The sequence below is a fragment of the Dipodomys spectabilis genome, unplaced genomic scaffold (genome assembly GCF_019054845.1).
Source record: "Dipodomys spectabilis isolate Male_0828 unplaced genomic scaffold, ASM1905484v1 ptg000032l, whole genome shotgun sequence".
NCBI classification, from domain to species: Eukaryota; Metazoa; Chordata; class Mammalia; order Rodentia; family Heteromyidae; genus Dipodomys; species Dipodomys spectabilis.
The window spans coordinates 32,519,950-32,535,918 of NW_024870709.1; the positions used below are offsets into that span (position 1 = coordinate 32,519,950).

At 40.3% G+C, this 15,969-nt stretch overlaps 1 protein-coding gene across 1 annotated transcript in view; it reads left to right on the forward strand.

The window, feature by feature from the left end:
- Positions 1-12,241: 12,241 nt before the first annotated feature.
- Tmprss7 (transmembrane serine protease 7) overlaps positions 12,242-15,969 on the forward strand; it is a 32,552-nt gene continuing 28,824 nt past the window's right edge. The window contains exons 1-2 of the mRNA XM_042676986.1: positions 12,242-12,289; positions 14,462-14,714. Of these exons, the coding sequence (XP_042532920.1) occupies positions 12,242-12,289; positions 14,462-14,714 (301 nt within the window). The remainder of the gene's footprint in view (positions 12,290-14,461; positions 14,715-15,969) is intronic.

Genomic DNA, 15,969 nt, shown 5'->3' on the forward strand with positions numbered 1-15,969 from the left:
TGTGTCTTAAAGTGTAAAGTTTGTTCTTTGGCTTAGGGACTTTGCAAACTGGGAGGTTTTCTCCTTCATTCAAGAGGCCCACAAAATGAAATTGAGTTAAAGAAACATAAATTAAGCTGGGCACTGATGGCTCACATTTGTAATACTAGCTACTCAGGAGGCTGAGATATGAGGATCACAATTTGAAGCTAGCCCAGACAGGAAAATCCATGAAACTCTTATCTCCAAATTAACCACCAGAAAACCAGAAATGGAGCTGTGGTTCCAAGTGGTAGAACACTAGCCTTGAGCGAAAAAGCTTAGGGACAGCACCCAGGCTCTGAGTTCAAAATCCCACAAGCAACAGAAAAAAATTTAAAAATAAAATATATATATTAGATGAGAAAACTTTTACAAGATTATTTTTGTGTTGGTAATTGCATTAGCAAATGTATAGTTTTACTCACTAACAAGCTTAGATCTTTGAGATCAAGAATGAGTTTGTTGACCTCACAGATTTTTTTTTTAGTACCTACTTTATGTTTATTATGCTAGACAGTGTAAGGGATACAGGAATAAGCAGCGCACCAGTTCTTTTTTTTTTTGTCGGTCGTGGGGCTTGAACTCTGGGCCTGGGCGCTGTCCCTCAGCTCTTCAGCTCAAGGCGAGCGCTCTACCACTTGAGCTACAGCGCCACTTCCAATGCACCAGTTCTTAAGGAGCTCATATGCAGCGAGTATCTAGTGGATGGTTGTTGAACAGAGTAATGGAAGGATAGATGGGTGGAGGGATGGATGAATAGATGAGTGGATAGATTGATGAATAAATCAGCCATTGCACTTCTCTACCATTAATTGTCCTCTGTAGGCCAGAGTCTGACCTGATTCTCACAATCATATAGTTGTTTGTAAAACTTTTACAGAACATCCAGGAGTTATAGACTATGTTGTTTGTTCTCCTAAGTCATTTATTGAATCTAAATCTCAAGCATTGCCTAAAACTAAAATATTCCTAAGATGCATAGGTTTCCGAGATTTTTTTTTCTTGGCTAGAAAAATGAAGAAAGCCTGGAAAGTGTCAACTCATATTCTTAGTTCCCATAAACAAAACAAAAAATAATTAATTTCATAAGAAAAACAAGGGCTGGGGCTGGGAAGGTGGCTCAGTGGTAGAGCTCTTGCCTTGCATGCATGAGGCCCTGGGTTCGATGCCTCAGCACCACATAAGCAAAAAGGAAAAAAGCCGGAAGTGGCGCTGTAGCTCAAGTGGTAGAGTGCTAGCCCTGACCTGAAGAGCTGAGGGACAGCGCCCAGGCCCAGAGTTCAGGCCCCACGACCGGACCCAAAAAAAAAAAAAAAGAAAGAAAAGAGAAGAAAAACAAGGCTGAAGGCATGGTTGAAGATCTGCTTAAGCAAGTATGAAGCCCTGTGTTCAAACCCTAGTACCTTCAAAACAAAATGAAACAAACAAAAGCCAGAAACAATAAAAATAAAAAAGCAATCATTAAAAACAGACCTTTTATCCAATAAAATCCTCCAAGATAACTACTATCTATGATTTAGTGCCTGTCATCCTGTCCTATTAGATGTGTATGTAGTCAGTGGAATGCACAGAACAACTCCCATCTGTGTGATCCCTTTGTAATATACTAGTTTCTCTCAGCTGTAATCTACACACCATTAGAGATTCCCAGACAAGGGGAGGGCAAATATTTTCTTGGGAAATGGGAGGATATGACTCCTAACATCCCAATAAGATGAGAAGAGGAAACTGATCCTCTCAATATAGAAAGAATCAAATAATTTTTCATTGGAAGTCCATTGAATGGGTGTGTCTCACTTCATTAAGCCCTGATTGTTGGGTGGTAGAATGTTTTCAAACGTCACCATTAAACTTAATGACATAATAAATATCTTTATATAGAGCTAATAATTAGCTTAGGATAATTTTTCTAGGTGCTAACTATCTATTTTGATTAAAATTGCCAAATTAGTTTTACACTACTACTTTTCAGGCTTTCCTGCAAACTATGCTATCATCAGAATTGCCACTTTTGAGAAAGTTGTGAATGCTTTGAACAACAGAACATGCATGCTAGCATATTAGTAGAAGTTGCTGTCCCTGGGCAGCTGCAAAACAATTTTCTGATGTTTGAGTGTTCTGTCACAGAGCCACAGGTTTCATAGGTGCCACGGAACACATTAAATCTTTGACCATGCACTTGCGAACAAGCCTATGAAATAGACAGGATTGGTAAAGGCAGAGGTTGACTAGTAAAAATAAAACTGCAAAAATATGACACCAGAAAAGAAATTATTGTTTCCAGACTTCCAATTGAATATTTTAGGCAGTAGAGCTAACGTAAACTGTGGTTCATTGATTTATCACTCAACCAAATCAAAGTTCCCAATTTAGCGCTGAGTCAGTAATATACTCTCAAAATAACCATGGCAACTTTTATAGCCCCAAGCTGAGAAAATAATGCTATTCTGAAGGGCAAAGATAAATCTTACTATGGTTCAAATGGGTTGAAAGCAAATATTGTCCTACTGACCTTTATTTTAATGAAGCAGATATGGAATGGTTAAAGACCTATCCTGGTTTCACATTCTTGGATCAATAATTCTTTGAGAGAACATTGCATCAGCCCTATAATGGGGTCATCTCAGCTCGCATAGCTTTCAAAATGATAGATTTTGTCTGTGAAGAGATCTGACTGCAGAATAAACTGAATGGTAAGCATAATCTACAGGATCTTGTCTTGGTTTATTTTGGTCTATGATAACAAAATACATGATTGTGGGTAGTATATAGTGAACATTTATTTCTCACAGATCTGGAATTGGGTAGTTTGAGATCAAGGTACCAGTAGATTCCATGTCTGGTGTTGCTGCTTTCAGATAGTGCCTTGTTGCAACCCTATCTTCTTCACGTGGTTGAAGAAGTGAAGGGACTAGGCAACTCTCTGAAGTCTGTTTTATCCAGACATTCTTCCCATATGTAACAGAAGACTGTCCATAACCTAATCATTTTCCAAAGGCTCTAATTCTTCATAACAGCCTCTTGAGGTTTAAGTTTTAACATATGGCATGATCAAGTGACATTCAGTCCAACCATTTTAGTAGTATATGCTAAAAGTCATGCTCTCTATAGAACATATCTCCATTAAGGGAATCATTTACATGATTTTCCAGATCAAAGAAAGAAAGTGAGAATTAGAGAGGCTCAAGTGTTGTCCAAGGTCCCAGAGTTCATAAGAGAGAAGTGGAATTTGAACTCTGAATGCTAGGATTCCAAAGCTTTATGAATTCTGTTATATAATGCTGCTTTCTACATATTATGCTCAGTGCTGGACTCTGGAAAACATGGGAAGAACTTACTGCAAAGAACTCTTCTGACTAAAATTAAGGAAGGCTCAAGTGTGTGCGTTTCTCTGGACCCAACTCAAAAGATGGATTTCATTCTTTCCTGACTTCAAGGCACTCTTATGTATATGAATAGCCAATATCTAATATAGTCTGCCTTTATATTTGAATACCAAAATGTGATTCTGAGTCAGAATTATTCCTGCCAAGTCACATAGATGCTATTACAACTTTCTTTTCCTCTGACAACTTTCACCAACCCTAAGTTAGGGTAAGATGATGGATGCAGTCTCCTTGGGTACAAAGCCAGTCAGTGTGTAATGCTCCCATTAAACAAAAGGAATAAAGATGATAAAACTAGGTCTTTGGCAATGCTATATGAATTGACAATTGGTAATTGGTAGCAGTTATTTTTTTAATAATCAATACCTCAAGATTTACTGAGCACTTACTGTATGTCAGGTTCTGTGCTACTCTTGGGGTATTGGAAAGGATGGAGACCCCTTGATGATGTAAGTCTGTTATAAAAAGAGTCAGGAAGCAACATCTCTGATTAGTCATACTTGGAGACTGGATTACGGTAGAACAGACTCTCAGTCTGACACCAGTCTTATAGACAGTTTCCATCCTCTACCAGTTTGCTGAAGCACCATGCATCATATCAGACCAGAAATGTCAAGAGCCCTATGTCTGAGTGAGGAGAACTGGCAGCTAGCAAAGCCTTCTAGTGGAATTCAGACCATGAATTAAGATAGAATTCTTTCCAGTCCATTGGAGCAAACTGATGTGCTGAAAGATCATTTACAGAATGGTCCACTCATATGCCCTTTATGCCTGAAGAGAGTAAGCAGATGCCTGCAAATGCTGTTATGAAGTCAGAGGCCTGTTGGAGAAAGAGTAAAATTCCACTATAGGCTCTCCCCATCCCTAAGCCCGTGGGCTTAACCAACCATATTTTGTATTTCTTATGAAATCAGTAACCATGTGACAGGCAGGAGACTGTCTGCAAGTAAGTAGCTACTAGATGCCCCAAGGTTTGAGGTGCCTAATTAAAAAGAGATTGCAATGGAAATAAATAAAAAATAAATTAGTAGCTAATGTTACACAATCCACAAAGGCTTTGAATGTGTTAGCTGAAACAAAGCTGAACCAAAGCTGAACCTATTATTAAAAGGGAAAGAGAAAAGAGCCAACTGCCCAGTACTATCCAACTTTCCAGTTAAGACAGGCAATGTGGGAAAACCAAGTGTATTTTTAAATAGAAAAGGTCTGATTTTATTTAGAAATGCTTCTATCTTCCAAAGGGAGAAGTGGAATGGAGGAAGATTTGTTTCATCTCACCACTTTTAGGTATCTGATCTTTTGATAGAAATAACTAGGACAGCTGGAGGTATAGCTCAAGTGGTAGAATGCCTGCCAGGCAAGTACAAGGTCCTGTGCCCAGGCCCAACAGCATTAAGAAAGGAAAGAAGAAAAAGAAATAAAGAGAGAGAGAAAGAGAGTGTGAGAGGGAGGGAGAGAGGGAAAGAAAAGGAAAGGGAGAGAGGGAGGGAAAAGGGAGGGAAGAAGACGAGGAAGAAGGAAGGAAGGAAGGAAGGAAGGAAGGAAGGAAGGAAGGAAGGAAGGAAGGAAGGAAGGAAGGAAGGAAGGAAGGAAGGGCAAGAAGGAAGAAGATCCTTAAGCTAATTGTCAAGGAAGGAAAGAAGGACCAGAACATAGACATTTATTTGTTTACCATTTATCATCTACATCAAGGTGCTAATTTACATGACTATGTTGAGTAACTTGGGATAATAAGCTAAGGGTTGGATATCATTTACTCCAGATTTCAGTATATGCACAGTCTGTGGAAAACTTGACCCAATAATGCCTAAACTCCCCAGAACCTCAGAGCATTGAGCAGTACTCACTGTAGGTCACGATAAGACTTGACTCTTCATATGGTCTCTGGGGCAACCTAAATCCAGAACACATACCTAAAATGATGTATTTGTCTTTGTTGTTTTCTATGTGTTCTCTTGAGGTTTTGTACTTGTTGTTTTTGCCAGTCCTGGAACTTGAACTCAGGACCTGGATGCTGTCCTTGAGCTTCTTTTGCTCAAGGCTAGTGTTCCACCACTTACATTATAGCACCACTTTCAGCTTTTTTTTTTTTTTTTGTTGGTTCTGAGGCTTGAACTCTGGGCCTGGGTGCTGTCCCTCAGCTCTTCAGCTCAAGGGTAGCACTCTACAATTTGAGCCACAGCACCACTTCAGTTTTCTGGTGGTTTATTGGAGACAAGAGTCTCACAGACTTTCTTGCCCAGTCTGGCTTTGAACCGCAATCCTCAGATCTCAGCCTCCTGAGTAGCTAGGATTACAGGCGTGAGCCACCGATGCCCAGCTGACTTCCAGCTTTTTTCTGAGAAGTTTATTGGAGGTAAGAGTCTCATGGACTTTTCTACCCAGGCTGGGTTTAAACCACAATCTTCAGATCTCAGCCTCCTGAGTAGAAGGGATTACAGGCATGAGCCATCATCACCTGGCAGTGCTCTCTCAGTTTTATCCCTCATTTTTCTCTGTATTTCTCTGTATTAAGTTCATTTCTATTCTTCTGTTTTGTTTCATCCTATGATAATTGCTCTCATTTTTCATTATTCTATTGTTCCACAATCTTATCTTGTCATCTTGACTAATATGATTTTTCATGTTGATTTAAAAAAAAATATTCCTTTGTGATCCTGTGACCTTTGCATAATTTCCAAAGTCAATACTTAAGAGTACAGCAATTACATCCTTTGACCAAACATTAAGCCAATGGGGCTCCTACTGGGAGCCAGATGCTACACTAGCTCAGAATGATGATGGCTTTCTGTGAGACTGTTGTTTGCCATGGGCACTGTGGGCCTCCTAGACTTTTACTGGTTAAGAATGTAGGTAGGGCCGAGCACCGGGGCCTCACACCTATAATCCTTGCTACTCAGGAGGCTGAGATCTGAGGATATCAGGTCAAACCAGCCAGGGCAGGAAAGTATGTGAGACTCTTATCTCCAATAAATCACAGTAAACAAGTGGCGCTGTGGCTCAAGTGGTAGAGCTAGCCTTGAGCTGAAGAGCACAGGGACAGTGCCGAGGCCCAGAGTTCAAGTCCCACAACAGACAAAAAAAAAAAAACAGAATGTAGGACAGCTCTTAACCACTTTACTACACTGTTCCTTACCCAGCTCCTGACTTGCTTTTCATACCAAGCAATTAAAACAAAAGATAAACAAGAGCTTTGTAGTGGATTTACTGAAGTAGAAGAAGAATGGCCATTAGCCACCTTCCCTCTATTCTTCCATTAGTAGTCTACTGGGGCCATTTTGTTGGAACCAATTCCTTTGGGACTAATATGGTTGACTGAAAATGATGGCTATTCTTGGACCAAGCTGGACTCATACTGTACCATCATTTTCCTTTCCTCATCACAGAGAAAAAGGTAATCAGAAAGATAATGTATTAGTATAAAATCTAGAAAAAAATGGTTAAAATGCTACCTATCATCACCCAAGACTATTATAACTAAGCTTTATAATTTTTCAATGTAATCCTGGAAGCAGGCTTACTCTATTGACAATGACAAGCCTCCACAGGTCTGTCATGTGCTTAGAGGGCTTTCTGGGTGTTAAAAGTTTAAATGTATCTTCCAAAAATGATATGTTGAAGTCCTAATTCCTACTGCCTCCAAGTGTGACCTTATTTGGATATAGGGTGACTGCAGATGTAATTAGTTAAGATGAGGTCTACTGAAGTAGGGTGGGCACTTAATTTAATATGGCTTGTTTCCTTAGAGGAAAAGAAGATACTCGAACTCCTGAAGTTCAACCCCACATGAAGACAGAGGCAGAGACTGAAGTGCAAGCCATGGAATACCAACGATTGCTGATAAACCACCAAGAGCAAGGTAAAGAAAGGAAGATTTCAGGGGAAGTATGGCCATGCCTGCCAACACTTCGATTTTAGGCTGCTAAGACTATGGGATGGCAAGTGTTTACTCCTTTAGTCCCCACAGTCTGTTGTTTTTCTAAAGGCAGTCTTGAGAAACTAGTACACAGTATATCCCAAGACTGGGCTCTCTTGTCTTTTCTCTATCTTGTTCAATTCTCACATTGCCTTTGTAGGAACTTCCACGGGGGATGAGGTACCATCTCCATTTTTGACAAGATCAGATGTTCTTATTGTTTGTTACAAAAGCAGCAGATCCACAAGTTCTTTGTTCCTCAGCCGGATTGTGAACTCACTGTTGATATATCTGTCTGGATCATATTGTTTCACTCCCATTCAACTTAAGAGGAAAGAGAACCAACACCAATTAAATGCCACACAGGCAGCTTTCTGGCCATGCATTTCATTTCTTCTGTCACCACAAGTGAAACAGTAATAGGCTAAGTTATTAGCTTGTAAATAAGGTGAAGCCCCTGTAATTCCTGAAAACAGCTCTCATCTCCTGCCTCCTCATTGAATCTATTCTATCAAAGAGGAAAATACAAAGAAACCGGTCTTCAGAGTGCTTGAGTTTGGTTGAAGATTGGCTGTACAGAGGATGAGCTAAATAACTGATGAGTAACACAAGAGATATAATAAGGTAGCAGGTAGTATTTAAGTCCAAAGTAATAACATCTTTATAATATTATTTTTATAATATTTATTATTACTATTATTATTAATAATATAACATTATTATTATTATATTATTGGTCATCAAGCCTGAACCCTGGGCCTGAGTGCTGTCCCTGAGCTCTTCAACTCAAGGCTAGCCCTCTACCACTTGAGCCACAGCGCCACTTCCAATGTTTATAATATTATTAAGGTTATTCAAGTCCAAAGCACTAGGATACACCATTGAGGTTCTGACTTAGGAGGAAGACGAGAGTTCCATGTGTTGTGGTACAAAAGCTTTCAGGAAAGCTGCAAGTAGTGAGCAGAAGAATAGTAAGTCATAGTGTGGACTAGGGCACAAGATCAGGAGAGAGGGGTTGTTGTTGGCTTGCTCTCTTTCTTCCTATCTCTCTGTATGTGTATTGCATTTATTATATGTTTATTATATATGTATCTATATACATATATACACTATTTTAATCATATGTGTTACATAATATATACATATGTGTGTATATATGTGTGTGTGTATATATATATATACAATGTATAATGTGAGTGTGCATGCTAGTCCTGAGCTTGAACTCAGGACCTCAGTGCTACCCCTGAGCTTTTGTGCTCAAGGCTAGCACTCTACCACTTGAGCCACAGCTCCATTTCTGGCTTTTTTGGTGTTTCATTGGAGATATTCAGGTTTCACAGACTTTCCTACCCAGGCTGGCTTTGAAACGTGATCCTCAGATCTCAGCCTCCTGAGTAGCTAGGATTACAGGCATGAGGCACCAGTGCCTGGCAGCCCACTCTATATTTTAAAGTCATCTGTTCACATCTCTGTGAGAGTACTTATTACATAAGAGAGTAAAAGCAGCAGTTCAAATGCCTGTCCCTTCTAGTGAGAACTATTAAAATGTAGCATGATGTTTATTCCTTGTCCCATAGTAGGCACACAATAAATCTAGCCAGATGGATGAATGAATACATGCAGGAATAATGATTGAAAATGTAAGTCGATGTAGCAGTTAGTGTATGTGACAGGAGGAGAGGCAGTAGGTGGCCTGGTGATACTGAAAGGGACCTTGAATACCAGGTTGTGGTCACTGTTTATAGAGAATGGAGATCATGGTGATTATTTTAGGAAGGTTTATTTAGCAATAAGGAACACACAGGTCTTTTCTTTATGAGGACTGGGCTCCAAAGACATTAAGGGGCTATTAGATGATCTTAGATAATTTCACTTTTGAAAATGCTCCCTGTGATGTGACACAAACCATTAAGATGATGATCCTCTGAGTCACCAGAGAAAGAGAAGCTAGGATCACTGTTGAGCCAGTTTAGTCCATCCCATTAAGGATGACCCCCCTAACCTTGTGATTCCTCAGGACTGATCCTCTCCCTCCACAGGGAGCTCAGAAGGGAGTAGTAGTCAGATGGCAACTTTGTGTGTGGCCATTCATCATAATAAAGAGAAGCGGATCCTAAGTGGCAGAAATGCACTTACCAGCTGGCACAGATGGAAATAGCACCTCCCCCACCCATTGCTAGGTATCTTCTATGCCAGGGGCCAGGAACTTGACCCATATTGAATGCATGACGTGGACATGCATCTAGGTCTTCATGATGAACTAATTTGAACAGGGAAGGTTGAAACATTTAAAATAGTTTCATAAGTTGAGTTTACATCTTGGTTAGGCATGTGTTCTCCAAGATCATTGCTGCAGCCTATGGAGAGATTTTTTTTTCTCCTTTGATTCAGGTCATTGCACACTATCTTCCTGTTTCCCTCAGCATCATTGCCTTTGCTGCTGAAAGGGGAGTAGAGTTCTCTCCACAAGCTCTCAAGATGTTTACCTGGAAATACCCAGCTAGGTGCTGGTCACTGTGATTTTCTCTGTGGTTGGAAGAGTTCTGTATCAGAATTTTCACAACAGTAAAAACAACAAGGGCATGCGGCATACTTGCACACCATGCTTTTTCTGAGCTTGTTTGTCTCAAAGACCAGATTTTTTTTTTTTGTCTTTGCCATCATGGCTTAAAAAATACATTGTCTGGAAAATTTTCAAACAATATTAATTTTACATTGTTACTGAATTTAGATTCTATCCTTAACATTTTGCTGTATGTTCTTGATTATATTTCTGTTCATTTAGAGTGGATTTTTTTTTTTTTGGTTGGTCATGAGGCTTGAACTCTGGCTTCAGCTCAAGGTGAGTACTCTACCATTTAAGCCACAATGCTACCTCCAGTTTTCTGGTGGTTAATTGGAGATAAGAGTTTCAGTGACTTTCCTGCCTGTGTTAGCTTTGAACCACAATCCTCAGATCTCAGCCTCCTGAGTAGCTAGGATTACAGGTGTTAGCCACTGGTGCCCAGCTTAGAGTGGATTTTTAAAACAACTTCTTCCGTTATGCAATGTAACTATTCTGAGTAAGAATCATATAACAAAACAAATATTATAATGGCTAGGAAAGTGCATAGTGTAAAATTTTACTCCAGTTTGTATGTATGATTGTTAACAAAATTAACAAAAATAGATGGGGTGGAGGAGAAGTGGGGGAGGTGGGAGAGGAAAGGGATAGTAGGGAAAACAAAGGAGGGGTAACAATGTTTGGCAAGAAATGTACTCATCACCTCACTCATATAACTGTAACCCCTCTGTACAGCATCTTTACAATAAAATTAAATTAAAAAATAAAAATAAATAGACACTGAATACAATATGTGACATATAGAAAACATAAAAACACCTTTCAATTCACTCTATGTAACTATACTACAATTTAAGCACAACTCTGAATAGTCAGTTGGAAGACAGACATGAAATAATTGAAATTTTATTCTTATCTTTATAGTCACTGTGTGATTCTGCTTGTGTCAGCTTCTGGTTTTCTGTTTGAATGAAACAGAGCTTGATGGAGACAAGGACTAAGCCCCAAGTCAGCTCAACTGGTTTCAATAATTCCAAACTGTTAGGACTGTGCCCTCAGGTAGGAGGATTGTGAGTTCAAGGTCAAACTAGCAAGAATCTGTTGAAAAGGAACAAGCGAGCAAGCAAGCAAGAGATGGAAGGAAGGAGAGAAACTAACTTCTGTATGTGTGGTATTTCTGTGATTTTTTTTTTTAGTTCTTTGGAGAAATGTTTGAAAGTAATGTGACACCATAGTTCTGCAATGAAATATCTTTCTAGAATTACCACCTCATTTCTGCAGGAAGAAGAGAAAGAAAGGAAGGAAGGAAGGAAGGAAGAAAGGAAGGAAGGAAGGAAGGAAGGGATAGAGGGAAGGAGGAAAGGAAAGAAGGAAACTTACATGCTTTTTTTTCCCCTGTTTTTGTTTGTTTTTTTGTCAGTCATGGGGCTTGAACTCAGGGCCTGGGCACTGTCTCTCAGCTCTTCAGATCAAGGTGAGCACTCTACCACTTGAGCCACAGTGCTACTTTGGGTTTTCTGGTGGTTAATTGGAGATGAGTCTCCTGGACTTTCTTACCTGGGCTGGCTTTGAACCACGATCCTCAGACCTCAGCCTTCTGAGTAGCTAGGATTACAAATGTGAGCCACCGGTGTGGAGTGGAAACTTACTTTTGAGCAGGCATGGTGAATTATAAGTGAATTACACTTGTAATTCAATTCATAGAGAGGTTGAAGCAGGAGTATCTTGAGTTAAAGGCCAGCCTGGGCTACATAGTGAGACCTTGTCTAAAATATCAATCAATCATTCCAATCAATTAATCAATCAAACAAGTAACAACAAAACCCAAAAGTCTAATGAGGACTGTAAGAGTATTGGGAGGAAAATCTTGCTGAGTGAGAGTTTTCCAAGGAGAGTAGCTTAGAACTCTAGGAAGTATGGAAGAGACTCAGGCAAGAGAAATGCAGTGTGAGGGTGTGTAAGAAATAGTGCTGCAAATGAGACCTGCTCCCTTTCCTCAAGAGAGGCAAGCAACAAGTTGAGTGACTTTTGCCAATATTTTTGGATTGTTGGATGGGGCTTCCTGTTGGAAATTTTGCACTGGATCTGGACTGAGAAGATCCTCACTCATCCTCATTACATTAGGAAGTCTCTGGTTCAACGGAGCAGAGTGCAGTGTCCCTTTAACACTCACAGTAGAAGGATGAGGCAGCTTCAGTTTCTGAATTGGACCCGATGGAGGTAAGTTGATTCCATTCCTCTGAAAGCTAGCTTGAATGCTCTGACTCTGCTCTCCATTCTTCCCCAGCAAACATGTAAGGGGTGAACACAGACTTGTAGACATTCCCAAACGGTCACATTCAGAAACACTTTAAAATGGATAATGGAAACAGTGATCCTACCTCTAAACCTGCTGAGCTAAAGGTAAGCAAGTGTGGAAGTCCTTCTCTCTCAATTCAAAACCATTTATTGTTTGTTCTGCTAAGTAAAACAAGATGGCATGACTTTATAAAAATAAAGGAGACAAAAAGAAGAGATTGTTTACGCGGTGTTTAATGGATTTACAAATGGGAGTTTGTTGTAAAGTACTGTCCTTGGCAAGTGTTTAGCAACTGGTTTTCTAAAACTCCAGGGAAATTGTATTGACTGCTACACAAATTCCACTTTAAAATTTAATCTAACTGAAACTGCCTAGAATGTGTTCTTACAATGTGGGTCTTGCCAACTATCTGCATTTAGCATTTCTTTTAGTTCTGTGGAAAAATGCTTCAAAGTAGCATGACACCGTAGTCAAGTTATATTGTGATGGAGTATCTTTCTCTTTAGAATTGCCACCTCCTTCCTGCAGGAAACCACATGAAATGAAGTCTAATCTAGTTCAATTTCACCAGGAGGGATAAGACCTATATTTCATTCCAAGGGTTGACAAGGGTATTTGGCAAAAAGAATAAAGGAGTCATGAATAATTCAAAAGCACTTGGCCACATATTATCCCATTAATTCTCAGGATTAAAGACTAGAAGTCATAAATTTTGAAGAGTGAGGAAGAGAAAGAAAGGATGTGAGAACTCTTAACAACACAAGAGATGATTTCTTCAGAAGTAGTATGCTAGGCCCTTGCCTTAAAAGAATGTGTGGTTAAAAGTTATTTCATCACTGGAGTTTAGTTACCCTGACATGCATAAATCTCTTTGTTAAGGAAGCTAAACTATCACATACATTATTAAATAATTCACAGCATCAAATGACAGAAGAAGAAAATAGGAGGAGGAGGGGAAACAGTTAAACCATGTAATTTTTTTTCTTCTTACAACTAACATTTTGTATCAATATACATCAATATACATAAATCAAAAATGTTCCAACCTATTGAGTCTGCTATTTTATTCTTTGTTCTTTTTTTTTTTTTTTGTCGGTCGTGGGGCTTGAACTCTGGGCCTGAACACTGTCCCTCAGCTCTTCAGCTCAAGGCTAGTGCTCTACCACTTGAGCTACAGTGCCACTTCTGGTTTTCTGGTGGTTTATTGGAGATAAGAGTTTCACGGACTTTCCTGCCTGGGCTGGCTTTGAACTGCTACTCTCAGATCTCAGCCTCCTGAGTAGCTAGGATTACAGGTGTGAGCCACCGGCACCTGGCTCTTTGCTCTATTTTTTGTTGTTGGTGGTGGGATGGTGGTGGCCATGGGGCTTGAACTAGGGGCCTGAGCACTATCCCTGAGCAATTTTTTTCAAGGCTAGTGCTCTACCACTTTGAGCCACAGTTCCGATTAAGGCTTTCTGATGGATAATTGGAGAAAAGGGTCTCACAGCCTGCCCAGGCTGGCTTTGAACCCTGATCCCCAGATCTCTCTCAGCCTTCTGAGTAGGAAGGACTACAGAGGTGACCCACCAGATCCAGCTGCTTTGTTCTATTTTTAAATTATCTTTCCATTTATGATTGAGAAACTGAGTTACTAGTTTGGTGGTTGGCAATGATGAGATAATCAGGTTGGATTCCTGTCCTTTAAATCATCATAACATCTTAGCTTTTTCTCCCTACCCACTCAGTCAGGAAGTCATAGAGAGAAAAATCAATGTATTTCTGCAGGGGGAACTCACATTCTTATTTTCAATCCTGCCTCAGTCCGGAAAGAACTGATTATGGTGGCGCATGACTATATTCTAAGGACTTAGCAGAGAAGCATCAGGATTGTGAGTTCAAGGGCAGCCTGGACTATATATATTTTGTTGCACAAAACAAAAGTAGGTGAAATAAACACAAATTACAAAAAGTCCATGCAGAGAGCTATATGTATAAACGTGTCTATGTGTAGATCTATCCTCTGACTTTCAGATTCCTCAGTCTGCTTGGCTCCGATGAAATTCAGGCCTCTGCTCCACAGCATCTGCTCATCAGGGTGGACACAATGGGGAAAGGGTCTGGGAGCCATTTCCCTGGGGCTGGTACAGTGTCTAACTGACTGGCTCACAGAATGTTAACAGACAGAGCTGGGCTCCCAGCACCCAACATGCTCTTCTAACTGGGACATCCATTTAAGCTTTAGACTATTTCTGATTGATTCCATGCCTTTCTTTTCTTTTCTCTTTGAATTTAAGATATCCAATATCTCAGTTCAGGTGGTCAGTACTCCAGGGAAGCTTCCAGGGAGACGACCCCCTCGACCCCCTCGACCCCCACGACCCCCACGGCCGCTGCGACCACCTCGCCAACCCACTGGCAAAGCCAAACCTAACAAACAGCCCAAGAAGAAGACTCCCTTTTGGAACGTCCAAAATAAAATCATTGTCTTCACGGTGTTTTTGTTCATCCTAGCGGTCATAGCCTGGACGCTTTTGTGGCTCTACATCAGTAAGTTCAATTCTATATTCCTTCTGGGTCAGAGCATGAGGCGGGAACCCCGTCATCCTCACCCAGGCCCCACTGGCCCTCAGGCAATTCTGATGGACTTGTCCTCTTTCCCAGAATGAGGCAGTATTTAAGGAGAAAGGAACCGTAAATTGTCTTTCTCATTTTGCCTCCTTCCCCCCCTCCCCCAGGACTGCTTTCTACCCTACGCAAGCAGGGGAGGGGGCAGGGGGAAGATTATGGAGAGAGGCTAGGAAGATGCTCAAGGGATCTCGACTGGCTAGGAAATGTGATGTATTTGTAGCTGAGTGGAATGCTAAGCTGGTTCACTTCCTCATTCCACCCACTGCCTGTTTCTAGGCAACCATAAATTTCCTGCTCCCTGAACTCCATTTTACACAAACATCTTGCTCTCCCCGCAAATGCTTTTTTGTTTTTTGTCTCTCAACTTGAATATGTTTCTGTCAACCTGACATCCTTTTGGACAACTGAAATCACCAAGCTCTTTTCATCTAGAGTGCTTATTCACTCAATTCAGTAACGAGACATTCGAGAACATTCGTTGGCGTCTTGGAGCTCCCATCCTCCACGTGCTAATATGTTTGATACATGTACTATCATAGAATATGAAATCATAGTTGATCTCTGCTCGTGGTTTCTGGTTTAAGGCTTCTAACGCTTCTGTAGCTTCCCAAGTGCTAGGTGTGACAGAAACAGCTTTTGTTTTAATGCTTAATCTTGGTATCAATTCTTATCACAGAACTTCTGGGAGTATTTTTAATAAATGTTAATAAGATGATGACTGGTGGCTGAATGCTTCTGGGAATACAGTGGAACCAACCAGTTGACTTGGGGAAAAACAAAAAATAAAACACAGGGATCCTGTTGGAAAAATAAAAGCAGAAAGGGCTAGGAACACAGCTCAGGGGGTAGAACACCTGCCTAACAAACACAAATGCCCGAAATCAAATTCCAGTAGCACCAAAGCATAAAAAAATCAAAGTTAGGTAAATGTGAACAGATTCAATGGTAAGTTGACTGTGTGTTGCTGCTGTGGTGACCTGATATGTATTTCATCTGAGAAGGATGTGTGAGCTGTGGTTTTTATTCAAATTTTGAGTCTACAACTTTAAAAAGAAATTGAAGAGCAAAAACTATTGTTTGATAGGGTGAAGGGCCAAGATCATAACCCCAAAAAACAAATCTAAGTGATTCATTCAGGCCTTTTGCTCTTTCTCTGGGTGCCTTCTCTGGGAGG